General features: G+C 34.4%; 2 protein-coding genes across 2 annotated transcripts in view; one reads left to right on the top strand and one right to left on the bottom strand.

The window, feature by feature from the left end:
- The first annotated feature begins 4,584 nt into the window (after positions 1–4,584).
- LOC131572695 (pro-MCH-like) lies at positions 4,585–5,911 on the top strand. Its single transcript, XM_058825965.1, has 3 exons — positions 4,585–4,836; positions 5,372–5,573; positions 5,802–5,911. Exons 1-3 carry the CDS (start codon positions 4,585–4,587, stop codon positions 5,849–5,851), a joined length of 504 nt encoding a protein of 167 aa, XP_058681948.1. The 3' UTR covers positions 5,852–5,911.
- Positions 5,912–6,196: 285 nt separating this feature from the next.
- LOC131572694 (PCNA-interacting partner-like) overlaps positions 6,197–26,397 on the bottom strand; it is a 38,998-nt gene continuing 18,797 nt past the window's right edge. Inside the window, exons 7-11 of the mRNA XM_058825963.1 lie at positions 21,541–21,724; positions 17,227–17,405; positions 15,911–15,992; positions 7,175–7,316; positions 6,197–6,511 (exon numbers count right to left, since the gene is read on the bottom strand). Coding sequence (XP_058681946.1) covers positions 6,207–6,511; positions 7,175–7,316; positions 15,911–15,992; positions 17,227–17,405; positions 21,541–21,724 — 892 coding nt within the window. The 3' untranslated portion in view covers positions 6,197–6,206. The remainder of the gene's footprint in view (positions 6,512–7,174; positions 7,317–15,910; positions 15,993–17,226; positions 17,406–21,540; positions 21,725–26,397) is intronic.

Raw genomic sequence — 26,397 nt, 5'->3', positions numbered from 1 at the left:
GATATTATTGGTAAAAAAGCCCCAGGTGACAGACAGTAAATTATTTGGATTTTGATTAAGTGCCAATCACTTGCTGTCCTAAAAAGAAATTGCATAGAGTTGGATTTTCTTCTATCTCCATGAGAGCAGCTTCTTATCACACAAATTGACTCAGAGGATCCAGCTCAGTAAGAGAACCTGGACTGACATGTATGGGACACAACTACATCAATAGGAATCACGGATAATATGGACAATACTGATAATAACATTCCTTTACGTTACCCCGGCCCCTTTCACATAATAGCAAAGAGAAGAACTGCTGCTCCTCTCAAACGCCAGCTGTGGTCAGTCTTACAATCACAGTGCACCAGCAAGAACATTCACTGCCCTTTAGGGGGCTTAATCCACCAATGGCTCCAGCATCATTGGTAAAGAACTGTCAAGAATCAATATTCCTAAAATACCTCTGCCTTCATGTTAGATATGCAAAACAAATGACTCACCTCAACACTACCAAAACCATATGAACAGTAAAGGTGAAGAGTAGAAATCACAGGAATTTTAGCAGGCTTGCACTAGATAGCCAGCTTGAAAGCCTTTCACAGACATCCTATGCTCAAATGAAGCTCAAAATTGCAGTTGCACCACCTGCTTTTTCCTGTATTTTATTTCTTGGCTGAAATCCTCTCATCTGCCTGCAAAACAAAGGGGCCCAGTCTTTCTTATTCTTTTATTGTTCTCATAAGGAAGTTTCTGCTGTTGGCTGGCTACAGAATAAATGACTGTGCCTTGTCTACAATAATTTTGTGGACTTCTCTCAGAAAAGCAGATTTTTACATGAAAACAGAATATTTCATTATCACCAGTTTTTTTCTTAATTAAGAAGCTAGCATGGCTTGAGGAATCTCCTTTCCTCTTTTCCTCTTTCCACTTCATTGATTAATTTGGTATCCTAAATAGACTGACATAAGGACTTTTTTGCAAAAAGTCCTCCAGAAGAAGAAACTTAGTTGCTGGGGGAGGAGGAGACACATTTTAGGGGGCGGGGTTAATTTGTTTTTAAAAAGTGAATCAATTCATTCTAAACATAGCATATTGGAAAATTATTCCTAGAAGAACAGACTATTTTATATAATAGAAATAATTCTAAAAATTGACAGACAGTGACCAATATGCTTATCACTAACTTTGCTAGAGGAAACTATGCATAAATTGTTCTCTTCTGTTGCTGCACAGTTCCTGAAGAGGTATTTGCATTTTTATGCACTTCCTCCAAATGAAATTCTGAAATGCCTTTCAAAACAAACAGCAGAAAATATTTTAAAGTCTTCCCAACTGTGAAATTAATTTGTAACACAAACAAGTATAACATTTCATTCTATAAATACACAGACTATAATTCAACAGAGGACTGAAATGGATACCCTGGATCTTGGGCAGAAATTTGGTAAAAATAATCTAGTTTGGGGGGTTTCACCCCCACCCTTTTCTTGTACATTCTCCTGATTCATTTATAGAGGATGACTTTTAAGCTCTCCAAATATTTAGAGCTGTGCTCCTGCGAAAGTCCAGAGCTGTCCTGTTATATGCAGCATTGTGCCTATTTCATGCTAAATCAACTTACTGATTCCAGGTGACTATCAACTCATCAAAAGGAACAACAAAACAGTGATAGGCAAGAGTCTTAATTTCCTACAGTCAATAATAAAGTGTGCAAATTAGCTCTTATCTGCCCCATGAACTGCTGACACACTCTTTCCATTATTAGCACAGAAAATCTCCACTTTAACACCTGCTTGTTGGGTTTGGTGGGAGGGGTTTGGAACTAAAACACTGAGGTATTTAGACAGACCAATACACAAGAAGGGATTAGTATTTCCACAACTCAGACTGAAATACAGCTGTTTGTATAAAATGTACAAGATCCAAACTAAAAACAAAACTAACAACCAACCCCAGACCACATTTTAAAATCAGAAGTAGCAAGCCACTGGGAAAATGAACACTGACATATTTTTGTGGTGTTCTAAGATTCATTAAAATGATTTATTAAGGTTGCTCAAACAATTTCTTTTGTATTGTGAAGTTTTTCAATTCTGATAATAGAAAATAATTGACTTTATACAATACATACCTGCTTTATTTATTCTTCAGCCAGTACTAAGCATTAGGTTCAAGCATTTGTACATGGCAATTACAGTAGCTACAAGACCAAATGAAACTATTACAATTGTTTTGTAATCCATTCCTAGAAAAAATCAAAATGAGTATAGAGAAGTTCCAGCCATGTTATCACCTAGATTTAATTTACTTACATACAACACATGAGATTTCAGATGTTAAGAGCTCATATTTTGTTGAAACTAGATGCAAAGTAGAAGCAAGAACTTCTTAAAATGATTGTTATTGCTGTGAAAGCAACAATAGTATATGGGTTAATATATACTAAAGAATAATAAAAAAATCCCAGGTAATAGTAAAACAGAACCTGATGTATTAAAACATTTTGCATATTTACTAAAATTAAAAGTTGCAAGATGGAGAAATAAAAGTGTAGACATCAGAGTTCTAGGATTCCCAAAGGCATTATGAAGAGCTGTACACAACACACACATTGCAAATCTGCAGGTGCACAAATGTTTTCTGCCTATTCAGAGCAGTTGCTAAGTCATTGAATTTACAGACATGTGCTCTGAATTTCTAGGCAGCCTAATTAGAAGTTTCTACTCATTATCACCAGAATCACCTTGGATCTGCAACAAACCTTAAAAATTAACAACAACTTCAAGAAGCACTAGAAGATCTTGGGGCAGGTACCGTAAGTTCTTTCACAGACATCAACTTGTGTCTCATAGCAGACAACGAGACAGACGCTGCAGATGGACTTCCTGAATGATCCGGGTCAGTTGTACTCGTTGTAGCTGTGCTTTGTATTAAATAACAGAAGCATTTGAAAGTGAGCCCTGTGTGAGATGCTGCACACCTGTGGGTGCCAGAGCTTCAGAGCAGAGGCTCCTGTCACCTACCCAATTACTGGACTGATAGTTTGTTCTCCAACTCTTAATTGATAGACCAACATATAATAAAGAACAGCTTGCTGCCAACACAGCTCCAAAGCACTCCTCCTGTTCTGCCAAGGCTGAGCTAAATGAAAAGTACCTGCAACAGAGCATACATGGCTTTTGCTTTATTAATTGAACAAAACTGCACACAAATACTTAATGTGAAGGAAAAATATAAATTAGCAAACAGAGATTGGATGAGAATTATCAAACCAAATACAATCAGCTCTCAAATTTGTCTCCTTCGTAGCCAGGCAATTAAAGTCAAAGGAAAGAACACATTTCAATTGCCCAAAGGCAAGTACAAGCTCTACAGCAAGGAAATGAAAACAATAAGAAGCAACAATTCTGTTTGTGAGAGATGTTTTGACTGGAAAGGATTAAATGCACTTTCCTCATTTGGAGAAAAGAGGGTACCAAAAATGTTTCTGAGTCAAAATCTGCTTAGTCCAGCATGACATATTTTCCTACAAAACATCTTACCAAGAAGTTACTTTGGAAAGGCAGGTGCTTTTCCACAAAGTTTAGCAGGGAACACTGGCCAATTTCCCAATGCTTTGCCTTGAATAGCAGCATGTTTAGTTTCCCCCATTAGGCTAAAGGATAAAACACAAAGTTTTAGCTAAGAGGCACACAACCACTGAATGTTTCTATCACTGACCTTAAGAGATAAGCTAAATTTTTCCTGGCCCTATTTGCTTTCCAGCCAAGGCAGAAAACCCTAAATGACACAAAAACAGCCAACAACAACAAACCATCCCCACACAACAACAGTATGCAGAAACTTCTACATTTCCTTCCACAGGGTAATAGATACATTTCAAAGACATTCTAAATTAAAAACTGACATTTACTTTTCTTTCTACATTATTAGCAAGCATATTTGACTATGTTATATATGTAGAAGAGAAAGGTCCACTTTCAATAAGATAATACAAACGTTGATGAGGTGCTAATAAATATTTCTAACCATTCACTCTGTATAATGCAACCTGACATAATAGACATCAAAATACAAATTAATTATTTCAGCTTTAACATGGTAGCAGTCTAAGCTGTCATCAAAGGTCAAGAATTTCAGCTCTTCAGTGAATCCAGTTTTGATCAAAAGCTATGATACATTACACCTTTACAACAGTCCTGCTTACTTATGTAGATTAGTTCCTCTTCTTAAATTGCCTTAACCAGAGGTAATTCTTTATAAACACAAATGGACATCACTTTCTCTGTGAACTTTGTTATACTGATCCACCAAAGGGAACTAATCCCTTCTAAAAACATACAAAGAAACAAATTAGGTATGACAAAGAAATGTTTTAGTTCTAAACAGGTGGGATTAGGATTACAGAAAAGGTTACTCCTCAACATGAGTCATTTTAAAATAAGAATGAACTCATCAGCCACTGAAGTAGTTTCCATTCAACCTGTAAAATATATAAAGTGTGCCATTACAGGAATGGAAAACAATTATTTACCACTGGAAAAGTTCTTAGAATTTAAGAAGTACCGAATCTCTATGCAAGCATTAAATAACTGAAAAATGTGCATCTCATCTTATATCCTAATGCTCTCCTTTCTCTCTCTCTTTTCTCAAGGTTTTCTATTTTCAGTTTCAAAATCTCTGCAAGAGATAGAAGACGAAGATATGTTGCTAGCTACATTAAATCTAGGGAAAACTCTACAAAACGGAGACAAACCTATGAAGAGGGGAGCTATACCTTTGCTGAAGTACTACAAGACTGAAGAAAGCAGTGCTTTCAATGATAAGACTGCTGGAAACATGAAGTTTTCGGTGAGTTCAGTTTTGAATTTTGGCTTAATCGTAAAACTGAAATTCATTTATACCTTTTTAGAAAACAAGTACAACAATTTTAAGCAATAACCAGGTAAATATACAAAAATATCAGTTTACATAACATAGTAAAGAAAATAAAATTTAAACTATGTATCTAATGCAAAGATTCTAAATGCGTAACTTTGAGAGTTGAATTAAATCTGATTTCCACAGAGAGCAGCCAAAATTTGGAGGATGGGGGGGGGGGCGGGGAGGGTGAGGAGGGGTGTGGAGGGGAGGAGAAGGAACCTGTATTTATAGTTGATGCATGCCCCCATATGCAGCAATAGGTTTTTAACTTTGCCAAACACAAGACTTCTTATTTAATTATATCCATTAAACCATTTTGGCCAAAGATGTAATGCATATCATTACTTTTAAGGTATGATTCTGAAACATAAAATAACTGCATTGTTGAAGTACAAAGTACAAAATGTGTGTGAACACAACTGACTTTATTTAAAGATAAACCTCTTGTCTTCCCTCAAAACAGGACAGAGGTTCCAGACATGATTTCTTCAATCATGTTACGCCAATCAACTTACGCAGAAATCAACTACCTTATCCTGCACTGAAGGGAACCATGGCTTTTCCAGTTGACACTGAAATTCCAAATATTGAGTCAATACAGGAAAGAGAGACCACAGAGGAAGAAAATTCAGCTAAATTTCCTATAGGAAGAAGAGATTTTGACAGTAAATATATTTTATTTTTACACAAAAAATTATTTCATTCTAGTAAAGTACACTGCAATGTCAATATAGCAATTTGGTAAAGGTACATTTAGAGACTCCATTATTGTTATGATTTGGTGCATGGGGGAGGGAGCATTTGTTAAATTAATATTTCCAGAAGCCATAAGAATTACGGTTCTTTGATGATTTAAACTTTCAGGCTCTCTTTTTTTTTTTTTCCCCCTGTAGTCCTCAGGTGTATGCTGGGAAGAGTCTATCGACCTTGTTGGCAAGTGTGAAAACTACTCATCTCTCACCATCTCTGAAGATTAAACATTTCATTCTGAATTTAATGTAATTTTAAGTTACTGAGTGTTAGCATAGCTGTACATATGCATCCAAAAATAATTTTTTGGATTGTATTGCAGAGGAATACATAATTCATTACCAAAAGTAACAGTGTAATTATTAACAATGTATTGTTATTAAAAAACGAAATACTTCAGCATAATCCAGACTTGTAAGTAGTTGTCTAATATAATACACAAGCTGCTTTCAGTTATTTATGTATGAAAGGAAGTAATTCATGAATTTCACCTGTTTTCTTGCAATATTTTATAAGTGTCAACATAGCATGTATGTGAAAGCAAAAACTTAGAGTTGAAAAAAGCGAGTTAATTTTGCCTGACCAGCAATCAGCTTATTCTTACTTGCAGCTTTGGTCTGTTTTCTTTTTCCACCAGTTTTGCTGTCCAATTCCTTCTTAGAGCTGTCTGAAGTCTTAAGTCTTTTAGTAATTTTTTGCAAAGATGGTTCACTTTCCTTGTCACAGATTATTTTGCCGTTATTCAAATCCATCTGTTCATTCCCAGAGTTCTTGTTCCTTGGCTGACAACTCAGCTTTCCCATCTCTGTATAACTTCTAGTCTGGTGAACACTTTCAGAAATAGTTCCAAGCCCTAGTACATCAAGACATGAATTTGTACCTTCTGTCATGTAAGAATATCAAAAATATATGTGAGGAAATAAAAAGTTACCTGGGATCATACATCCTTTTTCTATAAGGACTGCTATGTTATTTCTTTATAAAACCAAAAGTATTGTATTACCAATAAAACAAGCAATGCTGGTCATTGCTATTACATTTGCTATGTGTCCATAAGTGCATCGCCAATTTAAAATTACATTGGTCAAAAACATATAATAAACAACATAGGGAACTGGATTTATAACTTTAAGATGTTGGAAGAGAGGGTTAAAAGGCATAAAAATTTTATATATTATGAAGTTTGTAGTGGAGTAAAATGAATTTTTCCCCTTTTAATGGCAAAAATATAAATTTCACTTGGCTTATTTCTGTAGAAAAAGAACATGTCATATATGAAAATATACAACTTTTTTACCTCAAGATAGCATCAACATGTTTTTCAAACATTTATATTCTCAAAGCATTGATATTACAATTTTATTGCAAAAATATTTAACTGGCATATGAGACATTGAGAACAATGAGACATTTTTGTTCTTTTTCTTGAAAACATTTGAGTTCTACTAAAGACTTTTTGGATAGTATTTTAAATATTACCCATCACATTTATTTACTCAATCCTACCACAGCTTACCTGTGCACTTTCCAGCTTCTAAATGTTGCTTTGGTACAGGATGTTTGCAGGTTGGAATTGCATGGGAATGCTGACCACTCATTTCACTCAAATCATTTTTATATGTACAGGCAAACTGGGATTTAATTGAAGGTTGCTTCATCTGCAAATACCAATCTGCTATTAGCTTTCATCATCCACAAAAGTTAAAGACAACACCTGCAAGACTAGTATAATAATGAGCTTTCCCATTCTTTTCACATAAAATACCAGAAAAATGGATACGCTCACATTAAAAAAGAAAATTAGATATTAATTTACAAAGCATAAGGTCTTTCAAGAATAATTATTTATTATTCTATTAAAAGTGCTAAAATCATTCAAAAATCCTTTTTTCAGCTCTTTCAGAAAGGTACACATTAACTCCTACAGCTTCAAATTAAAGTTTTCTTTCTTAAGTTAGCCCCATCTTCTGATAGACTCCACTGTTTTGAGTAGGTGGTGTAGCTACTACAGTCAATTTTCATACTTCTGCAGCTCATCATCTATAATTACATCTGAAAGGGGAATATCAAGTACTATTTCAGATTTCCCATTTATTCACAAAATGAAGCCATTTTACCATTGAACGCCAATGTCTAACTTCACATCTTCCAAAACATACCTGTTTAATTCAAGTCACAGGCAAAATTTCCTCAGCTTAGTCTTAAGTTACAGCTTCACATCAGCTGAGAATTTCAGGTCAAGTTTTGTACTTTCTGTACAATTAGCCATAAATTCTATAAGTTCTGCAAGCCATATTCTGCCCTCACTTCCATTTGAAAGTGCACTGGATATATTGAAAGAGGTAACAGGGAGCAGATAACTACAATACACCTGGATTTTTAGCTAATAATTCTATCACAAAAGCACAGGCAAATTTAAATAAATTTGAGCTTAACAGGTGCTACAGTAAAAACATCAGAGAAAAGAGCAAGCAACAAACACTGCTGCAAAATAGATATTACTAGATAAATAGATAGCAGGAGTGATTTGTTGAGTAAGAGGTTTACAGCCACTTTTCTGATTAGAAGGTTTGCAGTATGGAAGTCTACTTTACTTCTTAGCACAAGCAAGATTAAACATCACAGTTCAGATTTGACCCTTAGAGATATAATATTCTTCTAACTTAAATTCTCATATTAAGAAAGAAGGCAAGAGAATAATGTTCCCAGAAACCTCATTTCACAGAGAATTTAGTCCACAAAATTCAGTCACAATTGATGCCACTTTGATCAGATCCTGCTTTCATACATATGGGGTAACAGACTTGAGCTTATAGCTGAGATGTAACCTAGATATCTCTTCATGGTAGTGCTGCTGGCCAAGTGAATACACTGAGTATTTGGAGAAATACCTCATTCATTTACAGAAGTAGTTTATCTTCCTGGTTTAATACGCCTGGACATACATAGTTTTACTTTAACACTCAGTATTCCCTTCAAGAGTCAGAGACCAAGTTTTCCCTGTTGTCTATCACTCCCAAACAATTTATTTGGGCCAGATAACAGACTGGGAAAGAAAAGGAGATTTAACAGGGCAAACTAGGAAGCCTGACTCTCAACAACTCAAATCTCTTTCTAGTGTTAATATACTTTCTACTTTAAAATATTTACCACAAAATAAGAACTACATACATAGACAGTTACAAAGATTGCAGGCTTCAAGGTTATGCCTCAGCTCACTGACTCTAAGTAGAATTAGAGAATATGCTGAGTTGGAAGGGACCCATGAGGACCATCAACTCCTGGCCCTGCACAGGACACCTCAAGAATCACACCACATGTCAGAGAGCATTGTCCAAGCACTTCCTGAATTCTGTCAGGCTCGGTAGTGCAACCATTGCCCTGGGAAAACTGTTCCAGTGCCCAATCAACATTCAGGTGAACAACTTTTTCCTAATACCCAATCTAACTCCTTCATAAAGCTTAATATCATTCCCTTGTGTCCTATTGCTGGTCACTTGACAGAAGAGATCAGAGTCTGCACCTCCTCTTCCCCTTGTGAAGAAGCTACAGACTGTATAAGTCATTATACTCTTTTTAGAAAGAGTTTTGAAGGATAGAGCCATTGTCTAGTTTAAATTTTGTGAACATAATATTGTACAATTACAATAATTAAGATAAGGGGCTTGCATTTCCTTTAAGCACTGTAATTTCAATGAAAAATACTTTCCAATATTTGATATGCTTCTGAAAAACTCCATCTTAATCCTTTAAAAATTTCTCAATTATTGCTCAGTAAAGGACACACATCAAAAATTATGCAACAATAACTTGAATGGCTTTCTATCACATTCATATTACAAGAGGCAAATAAGCTACAATTTTGCAAAGCTGATGAATCTATAATAAATACAGCATGAAGAACATAAAATTTGAGCAAGAAAGCCTGATAGTTATCATTCTTTAACCAATAATAAATGCAGTTATTTTTTTATAAACAGTATTTCTTTTAACCACTCCCATCTGACCCTTCACTAATTCATTTTATAGCAACAGAATATGTGGAGTCAAAGGACAGAAGTCAAGCTCAAATACTGAAAAACTCACAACATAAACCCATCTGTGTTTCAGCTTCACTGAAGCTTGAAATATGCCTATTGCATCACATACCACTCAGGCATTTGCAAACAGTACACAAAGCTCTACCAAATCAGACTGTGGATGCTAGAATTAATCTAGAGGGTGCATATATAGTCTAAGACAACTTGTTGAAGCAGACAAACTTTTCAACTAGTCTAGGAAAATATGTTCACTAGTATAAAAGACTGTATTACATTGGGTGAATTAGCAATAAGCAAATTTTAACAGCCTGAAGACTGCACAAAGGAGCACAAGTCTAGAGTTGAATTAGAAAGTAGAGCTTCACTGGAATGTTTTTAAGTAGAAAGATCAACCTAAAATTTACTTGAAGCACACAATAAAGCCTGTCAACTGTTTGAAAAAGCTCTTAGAAAAAAACACCCTTCCAGTTCTTTTACATTAAATTCCCTCAAATTCACTGCTTTAAGAGTGCTACTTCCATGACCCATAGCTCTGCAAGAGAAAAAATGTTGGGAGACCAGTCTGTTAACTAGGTAGCTGCACACAAATGGCATAGAATAAACTCAGTCTTATTACTCCTTTTCCTCTTCCCAAGCAAGTCAGATGTTGCTCTTATCCCCATACAAAGAAAGAAATTCAGCAGCATTTCAGGAAAAAAGAGGTTCACTGATACCACTCGAGCTGGGAGAAAGTAGGATAGAATTTACAACTGTTTCAGCACAAACAGGTTGATTCAAAATACTAATAAGCAGCTAAAGCAGTACATTCTCCCACCTTGACATCTGTATGTAGAGAAACGTTTTAGTTGTTCAAGATGCCCATATAAAACATTCATTTTTATGTGAAATATTAATGGTGCATGCTCTATTTATTTTTAAAAGTTAGATTATAATCTGTTCCAGATCTCCTTCCAGCATCTGCATACAGACAGTACTGCCAATATTTAGTCACTAAGAATGTTGAGATTTGGTTTTTATACACTGGAATGGCATAATAGAATTTGAAAACCTACATCAGTAACAACAAACACATGTTTTTATTTTCTAGCCAAACAACTAGAGTACTATTTGGAAGAGAAAAAGAGATAAAAAGAAAATTGATTTTCTCTATCCTTACTCTTGTCCTTTGAGGAAAAAAAATATTCAAGGTAAGTTGAAAGAGGACGTTGAAAAAGGGAAAGGAGTACAAAGGGAATAGTAACAAAATAAATTATGTCTTAGCCAAACCAAGGCATGTTATTAAAAAAATATCCTGGATAACTCAGGTAGTAGCAAGTTTTTATTGTACTGAAACTATTTTTTTTTTTTAGCATGATATTGTACCAGCCTTTTGCTATTCCAAAACAACCTGCTACTGTTTTGAGAACATAAACCTCAAATCACCTCATCATTGGCTTTCAAACAAAGCTCACAGCTATTGATACTAAACAAAGTAGTTTAGGGGTCTTGTCGAAATAAAAATGGCATTTTCTACACAAATGTGGTTTAACTGACACCAAGTCTTTCCTCAGATTTTGTGCTGGACCTTTTCATTCCCTTCACTTCTCTACTAAACTACCAGTCAACTGTGGTGTTCTCCATAATTATATTCCACTTAGGAAATAAATATTTCTTTCAACAATAGATGAGACTACTACCTGAAGAAGATTGTTTTCTCTATTACTGTGACTCTTCTGTTCACAATTACAGTGGGCATACAAGAAAACTCTTGATAACTTCCTGTTGATAGTTTTCCAAGTCACAGTTTATTTGTACTGGAATCACAAATAGGCAAAACAATTCTCTCAAGTAACAGCATCTAGAGAACTAAGCAATGAAAAATAACAGCAGTGCATGAAGCTAGATATTAAGTCATTTTATAGAGACATGAAAAAGTCACATGAGAAAGGCAGACCAGGATTTCTGCTTTGTGGAGCTTTTTTCTTGGAAGGATTTCTATACACAGTAAAATTACAATGAACTTCAAGTATGCCAAGATTTGTTAGAGGTCTTAAGCCACAAATTCTTCTAAAAACTAGAACTGCAGCTATGTTCCCAACTGGAGGGAAATAGTGCCTCATATAGGAAAGGTTGTCTCCGGTTACATTAAGAAAAAAACACGCCAAACTACTGAAAGTCCTTGCAGCTGTTTCAGGGTAAGTCTGCTAACAATGCAGCAGGATTTCTAAAACAATATATCAAAAGGCCAAAAAGATCTTCATAAAAAAAAAAAAACCTGTTACACTCACATATACTGCATGCTTACAGCCTAATAACTTTAGTTCTTCCTTTCTTAACTCCTAAAGTTCTCAGTTTCACTCAGTTCCATTAGTTCAGGAAAAGTATTTCACTGACAACTTGAAAGTCTCAATATTTTTCAGTGTAGCTCAAAGATGAAAATCTTATAATACAACATTTTTTGCTGTCCTAAGTTGCTGCTCAGCCTAAACAGTTGTTACAGCCTGTTCATTCCCCTCTCACACCACTAAACCGGGCTTTAATAACCGATTGAAATCAACAAAACAACTAGTCAACAACCAGGTATCTACTCATTTCACTTAAATAGAAATATGGTTCAAAAAAGCAGACATAAGGCTGGATGAACCCTTTTCAGATAAAACTCCCCTGACAAATTCAGCTTATGTATTTCTATAAAGCAGAAAGGAGTGGTAAGGACAGCTGACAACACTCAATACATGTTCCACAGACCTTTCTGAATTAAAGACTCCTTCTACAAAACACCACTCACCAGAAGACATTTCACTTAAACAATAGATAAAATTGAAACTAAATTGTCTCCCAAAGGAAAACCAAGTTTCATATTCTTACTCTTACCTAGTTCTGCTAGAGGAAATGAAACAATGGAACATGCTTCTTTCTCATCAAGCAGTAAGAGCAACAGCTTTGCTTCCGAACAAATGCCAATATAGTTAGGTGATCTTTCTGTGCTTCTTCCAGTATTTAATGAGGATTGAAAGACAAAAAATATTTCTTTGTCATTCGCTGCTGCCAGGAATTTGTTTTGGCACAATGGAAATATCCACAAGATTTATTTTGTTTCTGAGCACCAATCCCAGTTTATAGCTACCTCTTTATTTTATCCACTGTCCTTTTTGGATACTAAAACACTTACTGATGATGTGCCCTATGTCTAAATATTATCAATCTGATAATTTGAATCTGAGAAATCAGTTCCTCTTATGGAAAGAGTGGGCACAACAATATTTTCTCTTGTTTTTTTAAAATTTTATTTTTAACTGAGGTGTTTCTCTTTTCTTTTTAATTTTTCCTAAATTTCTTCATTTAGATAATAGAGACTTGGCATACAACCAAACTAATCACCACTACTGTGTTTTAATTCCCTTCTCAAATATCATGGAAAAGGTAACTTTTATGGAACAAGTCCCAATGAGACATCCTTAAATTATACTTTAGACTAACCACCTAACATCTATCAGAGGCAGCATGGTAAAAAGGCCCTTAGAGAAATCTTTTGGAGCTAAAGCTGCCATCACACATATGGCAAAAAAAACTTCTCTGAAGGATCACAGATACTGAGAAGAAACATCATATTGCTATTCACTTATTCAAATAACAAATATCTGGTATCTCTTCTGAATCAATTGCTAACATGAGTGCACTATACATAGCAAAATTTGTACCTGAATTTTACAAGCAACCTGTACAAATTTCAAGATGGTTGCATAGAAAAATAATGGAGACTGACACACAGTGTAAGAAGGTGGTAAATATTACTACAGCACTTGAGATCTATAGCCATGGACAAGGAATTCTTTGTGTTATATGCTGTACGGTAAGGATGGAACAAAATTTATTTCTACCAAGAGACATTATAATCCTAGACAAGAAATATATGGATTCACAGAGAAAGGAACTGAAATTAGTCACTGTAATGGGCATTTATCTCAACAAAAAAGCACTACTAAGACTTGGGGAGAGGTTGATTTAAAGGTACTGAAAAGTTTGAAAGGAGTATAATGAGTTCTGCAGATCCCTATGGGATCTTCAGCCAGAAGAGACCATGTAAAAGGGTTTATCTGAAAATTAACAAATTAACAACAAAGACTGGTATTGCAGGCTGAATATAAGCAGGGACAGCGAAAAGCAGCAAAACAAATAATCAATGGATTCAGAAAGGCTAAAACAAGTAGTATATATGTACACAGCTTAAAGGAACAGACTGAGGTGCAAACAGTAGGATGGCATCTAGTGTCTAACCACTTTGATAATAGCTTTTTGAACAGCAATCTCAGTGAAGGAATGTAGGCCAAAGTTGCAACTATCAAGTCCAAGACAAACACACAGCAGGACATCAAAAAGTAAAATGAACACCTAATAATTTAAACTTGAGTAGACAGAAATAGAGAAAAACATTCCAGAAGCATCATGGAGTGAAAATAAAACACATACAATACCTTCTTCAGCATTATATAAATATACCAGGAAAGGCAGACCTACCACTTCAAGATCAAGAGTTAGGTATCCACAGGATAGTGTAGAATTAACAGAAGATATCAGTTTTGACAAAAGGGACACTTAGTTTACACTGGATCTGTGAATTGTTGATAAGTGGAGTTCTGTTTGTAGATTCATGCAGCCACAAATAAGGTATAGATAGAGAAAATAAGAGAAAGATAGGGACTTAAATGTCTTCATAAAAAAATAAAAAGAATATGGAGTAGTAAAAATATACAGAAAACTGTAGAAATTGTTACAGAGGTAGAGAGAAAAAAAAACAGAAAAATAAAATTAAAGATCCACATTTTAAGAAAGAAGTAGGATTTTATGTGAGAGGGTGAAAATCAAATATGAATGGCAGAGAACTGAATCTCACTTATAAAAGTCATTAGCTGTTCAGTAACAACCATTTTAGTTGACTCATTTTTGCTTGATTCTATCAAAAACAGGTCAAACCAGAAAATGTCTCAAAAGTGACAGGTAATTACTTTTAGATAATTTTTGCACTTTGATACTGAACCCAGCTGTTCATGCATCCGATTACAAAATTTCCATTAAGACGAGAGAATGATGTATTTCAAGACCTTATGCAAACAACATGACATGTTTTACCTATTTGCTGAGTAAAGCTGCAATTTAAATACATTGTTTGCATACAATAAAGATTCTTTATCAATTTTTCATAATTTGCCTACGAGTTTTAAATTAAATTTCACACTAATTAGTGCATGTATCCAAAATGCTCATCATTGACCCAATCCAGAAAAAAGGACTCAAAATTAAGTCTGAGCATATTTAAAATGCATGCCAGAAATACTGACAGTGCTTTTCATTTTTATGTCTTTCTACTTCTTAGACATGCACTATGTGTTCAAGTTTATCTAATGTCCAGTGAAAGATTTTCCATTGTGCTGTTCTAAAACCAGTTCTGATGACTTAGAACACCTCTTCTTTACATACGAATTAGATTTGTGTTTTTACATATTCTCAGGACTAAGTCTGTAAAAAATATTATGCTCTACTTTTATTTAGCTTTCTGTTGAAATACTGCAGAAGACAAGCTCTGCCTCCATCCATAGTCCCAATATTTAAGTGTGCCAATTTTAAGGAAAAATACTATGTAAAATGCAGTGCACTGAAAGACAAATTTTCAGAAACGTTCTTTTGAATAGAGCCCCCCACAATACCAACATACTCTTGTAAAATTCCGTGTCATCTACAAAAAGCAAACATTAGCACATTCATCTTATTTTTCACAAGCAACGTTATAGAAATATCCTAAGTTTGGTACAAATAAAAAGCATCAAAAGAAAAAGCAATGAAACCATCATTATTACTTTTTCAATGTCTGTTTTATCAGAACTAAAATCAGGTGCCTGTATTCAGTTTTATCTATGTTTTCAGATAGCTTGGTTTATTTCTATGGTCCTGAAATACACAGATAGGTAAATGAAGAGAGACAGATTAATTCAGTACACCTTCTCTAAAAAGTTTTCATTAGGAAGTACTCTTAAGTTTAAAGCCTCTCTCTTCTGGAGTTTTATATATTTCTATTCATATTACAGTACTGCTCTACTTGGGCTGATCACTCCAGGTTAATCACAAGCTTTAGCTATGGGATGAAAATCTCAAACACCTGGCTGAAATGTAACACTTTTATTTTATCACTATAATTACAATGCCTCTATAGTTGCATAGCAGTTCCTACTGAGTACCTTAATTACTTTTTCATCCATGGATTTCAGAATACGTTGTCTAAGAGGTTTTGGAGAAGATCCACTGGATCGTGCTGGAGATCTATATTAAAAAGAGGTAAGTATTTAGAACATGTAAAAGCAATTCATTAATAAAATTTTTTTCCATACCAAGTTCCTCAGAAACAGAGAGGCAAATACCTTTACTCTCCAAGCTTTACCTTATTTCCTACCTTCCCAAGGAACGACATGTACTGTGACAACTGAAGATAGCATAAAAAAAACAAACCTACAGTTCCAATCTCTGGTACTTGTTTTGCAGTGTGTTTCCAATATTGTAGTTCTGCAGACACAGTATTATTATTATTATTTGTAATGCTGGTGATGATCTTCTAAGCCACCATTCTACTTACACCCTGCTGAATAACATCTGGTTGATATTCAATATAATCTTCCACATATTTGCAAACTTCTCAACAGAAATATTCACACAAAATGTTGCTACTCTTTTACATGTCATTATGTAATTAGTTATGTACATCAATGAAAAAATTTGATGCCTATAATAAAAAAAATTAATGATGCATATAAAGGGGAATTTCTTGGTCTTGAAATTAAGAACTAATCTACGCATTTTTAAGTAATTACTTCTGTCTTTACGGTCATGAAATATCAATGTGCATATGAGAATAGGTTTTTGAACAATAATTAATTATTTAGCTCATTTTATCCATTATTTTCATAAATAAAATTTGGTTTATTTAGCTTCTTTATTTTATTTATTTCTAGTTGATTGTGGTGCAAAATTTCTGCCAGCCTTGCAATGGTTCTCCAGTTTTAATTGCCAAGATATGTAGCTTCAAAACAGCTGCATCATGTTACTGTTTACACTATTGCTCTGGTTCATGAATCCTCTTTGTAACCAATAACGTCAAAATTTTCAGCATCCTGTTTTTTCAACAACTAATGATTCCTCAAGATCAGGGACCAAGTAAACCATCACTGCTTCTTCAGTGCATTGAGAGGTGAGCATCCTCGTTAGTGCCCACAGAAATGGGTTTGAGTGTCCTTCATAGAGTTTGTGCGGCCCAGAAATGTACTATCTCAAAAAAATCCATGTTAAAAAAGTACTTTGAAAACACAGAAAATTCAAATGAAGACTTAGAAAACTTTTTGAAAACTCAAAACTGTTATAAAATTGCTTTCCCTTTACACTGAATCTCACAGCACACTGCACATTGATTGTTTGCTTTGTTTAACATCAATGCTTTGCTGGACTCCCAGATCCTTAAAAAAAACCCAAACAAACACAACAAAAGCAATCTCCTAATACTCACCTGAAGAGAGTCAAAACAGAGGTGATGCCACACAAATTTAAGCTTTCATTGTCACACAACAGATCCGCTTTGTTCTGTGTAGGAGGATTGACAGCTTCTTCATCCAGAAGAGCAAGCAAGACCTTTACAGTATCTCTGCCACAATATGCAGTGCCATGATTTATGGAATGCAATTTTGGCTGAAAGTAAATAAAAAAGGAACATGAAACAGCAAAGTTCAACTAGCCAGACGAATAGCTCACCTCCAAAATCAATCCACATTAGCACAAGGTGTAAGAACCCCCTCTTTTCCTTTTGCAGTAAGCCTTTATGGGGAATTTCTCCATAGGAAAGTTTCTCTCATCCCAAGTAGTTAGCGGAACTTAGATCTCCGATAGCTACGTGTATACACTGACCAGCAAGTCACACAGAAAAAGATACTAATTTATGCTGAAATTGTGCAGGAGAAATGAACATTCTATTTTCTGGAACACAAACATTCTGGTGAAGTCCAACCACTCTGACTAACAATCTGCTAAAGCAGTTGGTTAAAAGTGAGATTTCCATCAAGATTTGACAACAGAGGTACTTGGCACAATTTCCTGTTGTTTGGGTGAATTCCTCACAATTTTCCACAAAATAAAGAATTCCTTAAAGAAAAAAAAAAAACAATCCGCATCTGGAAGTGCTCAATGCAACCATCAGCAGTACAGATGGAGAAATCCATAGCCACTGTGGGACTTAAAAAATTGAAAGTTAGCTATATTTTTCTTTAAAGGTACGAGGAATTCCACAGAGAAATTTAGGGCTTAATACACAGTGGTAGTTTTATAAAAATTATTTGCTCTCTTATTTACTAATACACAGAAACACTGAATACTCTGACTTAATTCTAAAGGGCAAGACAAGCAATGAACTGCATTTATCTAATCAGTTAACTGCTTTTAAACACAGTCTTGAGAAGATAATATTCTATTTTTCTCTCTATTTAATTACATCAGTGTATGTAGCTTTCAAGAAACCATAGCAACATGTCAGCTACTATAAGTTATAATCAATAACTAGAAATAGCAATTACAGAAATAGTTGTTACTTGGCTTTACAGAACTGCCCTATTTCAGTACCAAATTTTATTCTGAACCTCTTCAGTCATTACATCATCATAACAGATTTTTATTAAACATAGATTTTCATTAAGCATCATGTGTGTCACTGTGAATTTGTCTTGATGACAAAAGTACATATTTGGCATCATCTTGCCTAATGAAACACAAAGGAAAAATTTTTAGAAATAGCTTTCAGAAATCTCAAGTACTGCAACACCAGAGACTCACTGTATATTAACCATGGACAAAAGTCCAAGACAAAATAAGAACTCTAGGTAAGACAACAAAAAGATCTGTAAGACAAAAAAAAAATCTTGTTTGTAAATAAGCTTAATCATTAATCAAATTATTAAATAAAAGAGTTGTCCAGTTTTTCAAGGGTAGTGACCACTAGGTAATCCAGACTATTCTGGTTGGTTCCATCCAGAAGCACCAGCCAGATTCCATTTACAGTAGTAATTTTCTTAGGAAGAAATAAATCATAATTCCTATTAGTCACTTGTGCAGGCTTCAACACAAAATAGTGCTTCCTGCTGCATAAAGCAATAACTTTTCCTGGAGCTCCAGATTCTTATACACCAGGTATTTGCAGAAAAACTGAGCAATTATGGAAGAAAGCTGACACTGACTGGAGAAAAGCAAATATTTTTCTAACAAAGTTATGGTTTTCAGGTACATTTTATGAGGAAGCAGCTTTACCAGGAACTAGTGGAAGCATAATTTTCAACTCTATACTTAAGATCATGTTTTAGATTTGCACTCAAAGAAATTATTCAATCTCTTGCATAGGAAAAACCCTAACATCCTATCAAACCAGAACATAAATTGAATGTAGATCATTTTTTCTGAAAAGTTATAGCATCAGGGGGTTTCCTTATTAAGTGAAACCAAACCAAAACCCCCAAGCTCTATGCAAGAATCAGAGAAAACATTAAATCTTTGCTGTCCTGAGATCTTAATAGAACAATACAGATGCTCTAATTTCTAATAGAGCTTGAATTAATTTGGAAAACTTACTGGACTTTTTCAATTTTTCTTTCTTTCTTCTTTACAAAAGGCAACCTATCCCTCCATATGTTTAGTAAAACATTCCCGCACGCCAGTTTCACTAAAATATGCCATTAGATATCACTATCTTAACATTTGTCTAAGCTCCCTTTTCCACCCCTTCTCTCTGTGAATCATTATGCTTAAGGATAATTGTTAAAATAGACAATTCATCACAATCTTCACAGACTTCAATTACACCAACAAAAAGAACTCCCCACACCAAAATAACAAATATAGCACTGACAGGGGCAAAAAATTGACACATATTCTACCCCTCAGCCCTCCACAATTACAATAAAAAAAGTTTCCCCACACTTAGACTATTCTCTACCAATGTTCAATCCACATTTTTCCCATTACCTCTCTCAACTACTGTCCTTATCTCTAATTCCTCAGGCCCCACAAAGGACTGTGCTGGCTGATCCCAGTTAGCTGCCAGATGCTTGCCAAGCTGCCCTATCCTTCCTTCTCCTAAACAGAACAGCAAGTGAAAAAATCTTGAAAAAAGCTCATGGGAGTAAGATGAGGACAGGTGGTTCACTTACAAATCACAGGCAAAATAGATTTGACTCTATGAAATTTATCTAATTTACTGACATTTAATCATAATGGGATCCCTTCCCTCTTCCCAGACTCAGCTTCACTCTCAACTTTTCCACCTCCTTCCCTCAAATGGCACAGGGGGACAGGGAATGAGCTCCTAACACTTTGACCTTCTGCTTCTTCCTTATGCTCTTCCTCTTCTCCTCTATGTGGGATACCTCCCATGGGATACAGCCCTTCATGAACTTCTCTCCACTGCAGGTGCTCCTCACATCATCAGGGTACAACCATCTTTGCTATCTTCTGCCTCAACAAGGATACTGGTAAACATTTCTACAGAGTCCTTAGACTATGAACTTCTGGAGAACAGTAAGAAACAAATACCATTTTGGAAAAGCAATGGTGAATTTCTCTGAAGAATGAAATTTTAATAAAATGCTTTTACTTGGCTTATAATGAACTACATAATTTTTTAAAATTTTATTGGTAACACAAGTAGCTAAATAAAGACAGAACTGATGACAGTTATCATTTTCTAAGACAAATAGAGGGATATGAAAGGGAAACAGGGAAATACACTGAACAAATATTCATAGGAAATAGGAAAATGAGGCTGAAATATATATCCAACATACTCAGTGGAAAAACATGTTTAAACCAGCTTAACTAGCCAATAGGGTTTTAGCTGTCTTAAAAAGAAAAAGGACACTGAAGGTTTGATTAAAATTTGTTAAAAAATCTTTTGTTACCATGGCATAAATCCAATGATTTCACAAAACAAAGCATCCTAACAATTCTAAACACATTCAATTCAAGGGTGTCTATATTTTTTTTTTTAATTTGCTAGAAAAACACATTACATATCTTATACATCAACAATATAAAATAAAGTTGATTTTTTAATCACAAAAAGATTATAATCTAAGCCTGAGTAGATTCACAGTACATGAACAACAAATAAAAATCCTGTATTATGCCCTCAACACCTCACATAATTTTCCATACCCCAATTCCTTCCATGAAAAGTCATTAATAGTTTCATTAATGTCATGAAACACTAAAACAGAAAAACGTACACATGATTTGTTTGGGGGTTTAATTCCCTTCCCACTACACATTTTACCATCCTTATTTCTTACATATTTCACCTTACTTTGAATGCCCTACCCTTAGAAATACCTGATGCTGTACTAATTAAAACCAGTGTATTTTAATAAAAAGTAAATTATAGATGTTCTCAAATCTTAATTCTACTTTCATGAGGTTTTTTTTTTTGTTTAGAAGTTTGTTATACATTTACTGCTTTGAAATTAATGGCAAATCTGACACTTCTCATTATCTAAATTTATAATAACTGCACAACCAAACAAAGCTTTTAAGAGCATTTCATTTGCAATTTTGAAGTAAGAAATTTGGTTTATGTAAATCAGCTGTTTGATAACCACAGAGTAATCCTCAAGTTTAAGTCTTTCAACAAGTTTAAAATCACAGCATAGAGGAAATGACTACTCTTATATAGTTAGGAAAAAGATTATACTCTATAGATAGTCCTTGAAAAATGAAAAAAAAACCAGGAAAAATATATTTACTTTCTTATAAAGCTAAATAATAAAAAGAACAAAAGAAGTCCCATTACCCGTGCTGGACTGACTCCAGTAGTGCTAGCAGTCAAGGCTTCCTGTTGTGAATCGATAATATTTTTAATCTTCAAATCCAAATCTTGTACAACTTCCTCTACTGCCTGACAGAAAGGATCCCCATTGCTTCGGCCTTTTATCAAATGCATCTTCACTGTTGACAGAATTCGCCCCCCTGCAATTCTGAAAATAGGCATAGGGTCATCTCCACATTAATCTTGGCAACACTTTAGTATACCTATTAATGCTGAACATAGCCAGCCTTCACTGTTCATCAGAGAGAACTGCTTTGATCTTTTAAATCAAGCAGCAGTGTAGACATATTGTCCAACACAATAGTTTGCTAAAATAAAAAAAGATTACAAGGAAAGGTAATGAATTAAGCATTTAGTAATACTCTGAGCTGCAATACAAAACTAACTTCTCATTAGAAGTGCAAAGAAATGTACTTTCTTAAAACCTACATTTATGGTTTTGCTCATAAACTGTCAAGTATAAACAAAATTTTTCACTCAAACATGCAGTCCTGTTTAATACCCTATTAGATTTGAGTCTTTTCTGCTTTGTGAAGTTGCTTCAAAATCCCAATCTTCTTTCAATTTTATTTAAATAGATAGTAATTAGACCACATGAACATCTCTATTAGCTATAAAGGCACACTCTATTAATCTCTTTCTTCAGCAAACGTGACTGACTACATTAATTAGACTTTGTGAAAGAAAGAAAAAGCTCCTTGAGTTAAAAGCTTAACTTTTTCCAGTAGCTAAACAAAACAGTATGTTTCACCATTGCTTGAGCTTGGGCAAAGAGAAAAAAGCACCTCAAGGACCACTCAGCCCTCCTATATAACAATACATCTCTTCCCAAAAATTTCTTTTTATTCCTAAATTAGGTTTACAGTCCACATCAAAGCAGAAATGTAGCATCCTGGGCTGCTATTGGCACCTACAGTATAATTTTTATATTCATTTATGATGCTGTAAATGACAGTTCTGTCAAAACCCCAAAGCAATGGCTTCATTACTCCAGGTCACATAGCCAAGAGTGACATGATGACTCAGTTTTCAACTTCCTCAAATGTTCACTGCTTTCCTTCACGCTCCTGCAAGCTTGCCCTAAAAAGGGTATCTTGCAAATGCAAATAAAGATGTATTTTGTATACATTAAATAATGAAGATAAATCTTAGAATTCCAATTGGGAGAACCGTTATCAAATTAAACTCTGCATGTCTACATTCCTATAAAATGTAAAATAATTAGGCAGAACTAGGTAAGAATAGGAACTGAGACAGGAAAAACAGTTTGTTTATATTGTTTCCACTTAAAATACATGGAAGGAACTGGACCAGGGACCTTACTGTTTTGGTTTATTCTGGCTGAACAAGACTCCTGTAAATAACTTGAAAAACCTGACATTAACATGAAATTTTTGGGGGGAAGGTGGCGGGGGGTTGTTTCTTGGGTTTTTTTTTAAAAGGAAAAAACCAACTATTTCCACACAAATCTCAACTTCAGCTTTTACAGACTAAAGATGATACAATTCACATTAGATTTCCAGGCTCCATTAAACAGAAAAACTTATGCTTTAAAGAAATTTAAGCACTGCGCATGCACTTGGCCAAAAGAAAAATCACCATGTCAAGTCTCTCTATATACAGGTCAAGACCCATCCAAATCTTGGAAAAGACAGTTTGAAAAAAATTTTAAAAGTCTATTTACCACTTCTCCAAACCCCACAATTTAATCTAACCACAAAAGAATGAAAAGTTCAAAGGGAAGGGAAAAAAAAAATCCACCACAAGTTGTCAAGAGGTAAGGGGAGAGCACTGTTGAAGACGAGTTCTGTTTCAGAGACTCATATGGGAACTGTAGCCAAGTCTCCTGATGATTCGTGCCAGACTGATCTGTTTTCCTCAATCCTAAACTTATATTTTCCAAAATCATATCCTCAAATGAGAAACGCATTCTATTAAACAAGTAATGAACCTAGAACGTCAAGACAAATTAGCAGGTGAAGGGATTGACTGAAATTCCCTGTGAAAACCAGGTTCGGTTATTTCTGCCTACAAACATGTTGAACTTATTTACAAATAAGTAATAAATTTATAATTTCCACACATTTTATATATACCCCATATGTATGCTGGAAGAAAAAATATTATATAACTAGTACTGGGGACTAGCACAGTTAATTAACATAAGCATGCCCTTAATTTAAATGCTTTGCTCTGCGAAACTCAATTATAGATTTATAGATTTTTCAATGGGAAAAAATAACAAACCTTTCACAAAGACATTTTTTACCTTTTTTTTTTTTTTTTTGCCTCTACAGCTCAATGCCAACTAAAGATATTTGTTAGTAGAAATAAAGTTCATTTAATCTCCTCCCCAGACTCCTCCTTTTCCAGGAACGAGTTCCAGTCTCCTATCAGATACACAGTACTAACTAGAGCAAGGAAAAGAAAAAGTTTATTTATACTTCAGCTAGAATTTATATCAACAGGCCAAGACAAAATGCTGATTTAATGTGTGAGGATTTATACTGAAATGCCCTGCCACAACTTACGCCATTTTACACCAGAACATAAGTTGTATTATTAGTCATATATATATATATACCTCCATATATATACATACATACATATATATAAAATGTTGAATCTAGATCCATTTCTAGTGAGGTTCAAAAAAGATTAACTAAAAAGCACCTGGGTTGTTTGAGGTTTTGTTTATTTATCTTACAAAGATGACACCCTATTAGAGATGGCTCTGATACTACTCTTTTATAGAATTATATTACTCAGAAGATGAGTTGAACTTGAATGAACTTTAAAATATCTGATATTGCACTAAAAAACCATTTATAGGAATTAAATAAAGTTGGAAACTGTTATCCACTTTGCAGCTCCTAACAGCTGGAAGGAACACAAAGGTTTGTTTTAAATATGGAATTACATGGGCATCTCTTATGATAATTTTTACAGCAGCAAAAGTTAAGGATTTTTGTTCTTTTTAATTCTGAAAGGGAAGCAAAAAAGCTAGTTGAATTCAAGAATGAACTTGATACATTAAACAAAGCAATGCCATTTGTCTAATGCAATTGCAAAGACCTTATCCTTTCTCATTAGTGCTCCTGCTAAAAAAGTTTTGTCATGTCCCATTCAGATCAGAGGCTACTGATATGAGGTACTCTAGGATAAAGTGCTGCAGCATCACATCCATAGTCTTTTAAACTATATTGAAGGACTCTTATCAAATCCAGTAAGCAAATATAGTTATCAGTTGCCACTATGGCAGAGATTGTAAAACAGCATTTTTTTTTAAAAAGGTAGTAATATGCCTCTCTTCAGAGTCACATGCAACATTTCTTTGTTCAAAAGGTATAAACTGAAAACAAACTTAACCAGAAAACAAAATTTTATCCTTTTCTATGATAGAAATAGCCAAAGAAAATTCATCAGTGTAATTATAAATGGAAGAAAACCCCAACATTTCAGAAAAAATCACCTTCCACTACCCAACAATGTTTAAACACAGATGCCTGAAATCAGTAGTACAATGGCAATCCTTCAATGAATGGATCTGATCAAGTCCAAACATGACCATCAGCATGAAGACACAAGTATTTCAGACCAGCTGACAGAGGGATTACCTTCTTACCTGCCTCAGACTTAACCAGCACTTAAATGGTAGACAGCCCAAGCAAGATTCAGCTCACCTGTCTCATAGATAGAGAAAAACAAACATCTACATATAGATAAAATTAATCATATGTTAAAAATACATTTGCACTAGTGCTTCTAAAGAGAGTTTAAAAAAAACTACTGCAGTGTAAAACTCCACCTGCTACCCAGGTACTGGACAAATCTGATCTTCTGTCACTGGTTTCTTCTACTAAAAATATTAACAGATCTTGTGCCCACTTGAACCCTTTTTGCGCCTTACATCATCTGAGTCCCAACCTTATCCTTTTCTAATTTTCTTTATCAAACCATCTTTTCTTATGTAGAAGTATAAGAAACTCACAGCACACCTTGTCTATTTTGTTTCCACTGACATTGTCATATAAACAAGCTCCCCTGCTTGCCAAAAATCTAAATGACATCGGCAAAATCTCTTCCTCCAGAACTCAGGCCACAGTGTGAAAAGTTAATATGATGCAGGAGCACTTCTACTTATTTTCTTGAAATACATCTTTTTTGGAAAAGACTAAAATAGCACAAACAAGGAAAAAAATGTTGAGGATATGGACAATATTCAAAACCTGATAAAAAGCAGAGTCCTGAAGTCTATTCCAAGAACAGAAAAGAATATATCAAAATTCTGTTATACTAAGGTCAACATTTTTAATCATTCAGCTTCAACAGAGGTAAAAAATAGATGACAAATATAAAGCTAACTGACCTAGGTGGTAGGAACAAGTGTCTTAAAATAAACCACAAACATCTAGTGATCAGGGGGTAGGAGATCACAGCCTTTTTTCCTCATTATGGATTTAAAAGATGCTTTAGAACTTGATGACAACTGATCAGTTATCCAATTTTTTAATTTAGAGCTATAGGAAGAGAGCAGCAGTAATTCCATTCTCAAACACAAAGCAGCAAGATGTCAACTAGAGATCGATATACCTGGTTAGAAGTGCAGGAAAAAATTAATCTATGAAGCAATACAATACAAATGCTTCTAACAGAGCAGTAACCATGCTGTTAAAGCAAATCTAAAGACTTATTTCTTAGGTTATAGGCATACATTTCAAAAAATTAGCAGTTCATGTTCATTTAGATTTCAAAATTTCAACAAAATCGTACTATTATGCTTATCTAGATTTTAAATATACCTATAAAAGAAAAACACTA

This window comes from Poecile atricapillus, chromosome Z (genome assembly GCF_030490865.1).
Source record: "Poecile atricapillus isolate bPoeAtr1 chromosome Z, bPoeAtr1.hap1, whole genome shotgun sequence".
NCBI classification, from domain to species: domain Eukaryota; kingdom Metazoa; phylum Chordata; class Aves; order Passeriformes; family Paridae; genus Poecile; species Poecile atricapillus.
The sequence above is the reverse complement of the archived record's forward strand: the minus strand, read 5'-3'. Positions and strand labels throughout refer to the sequence as shown.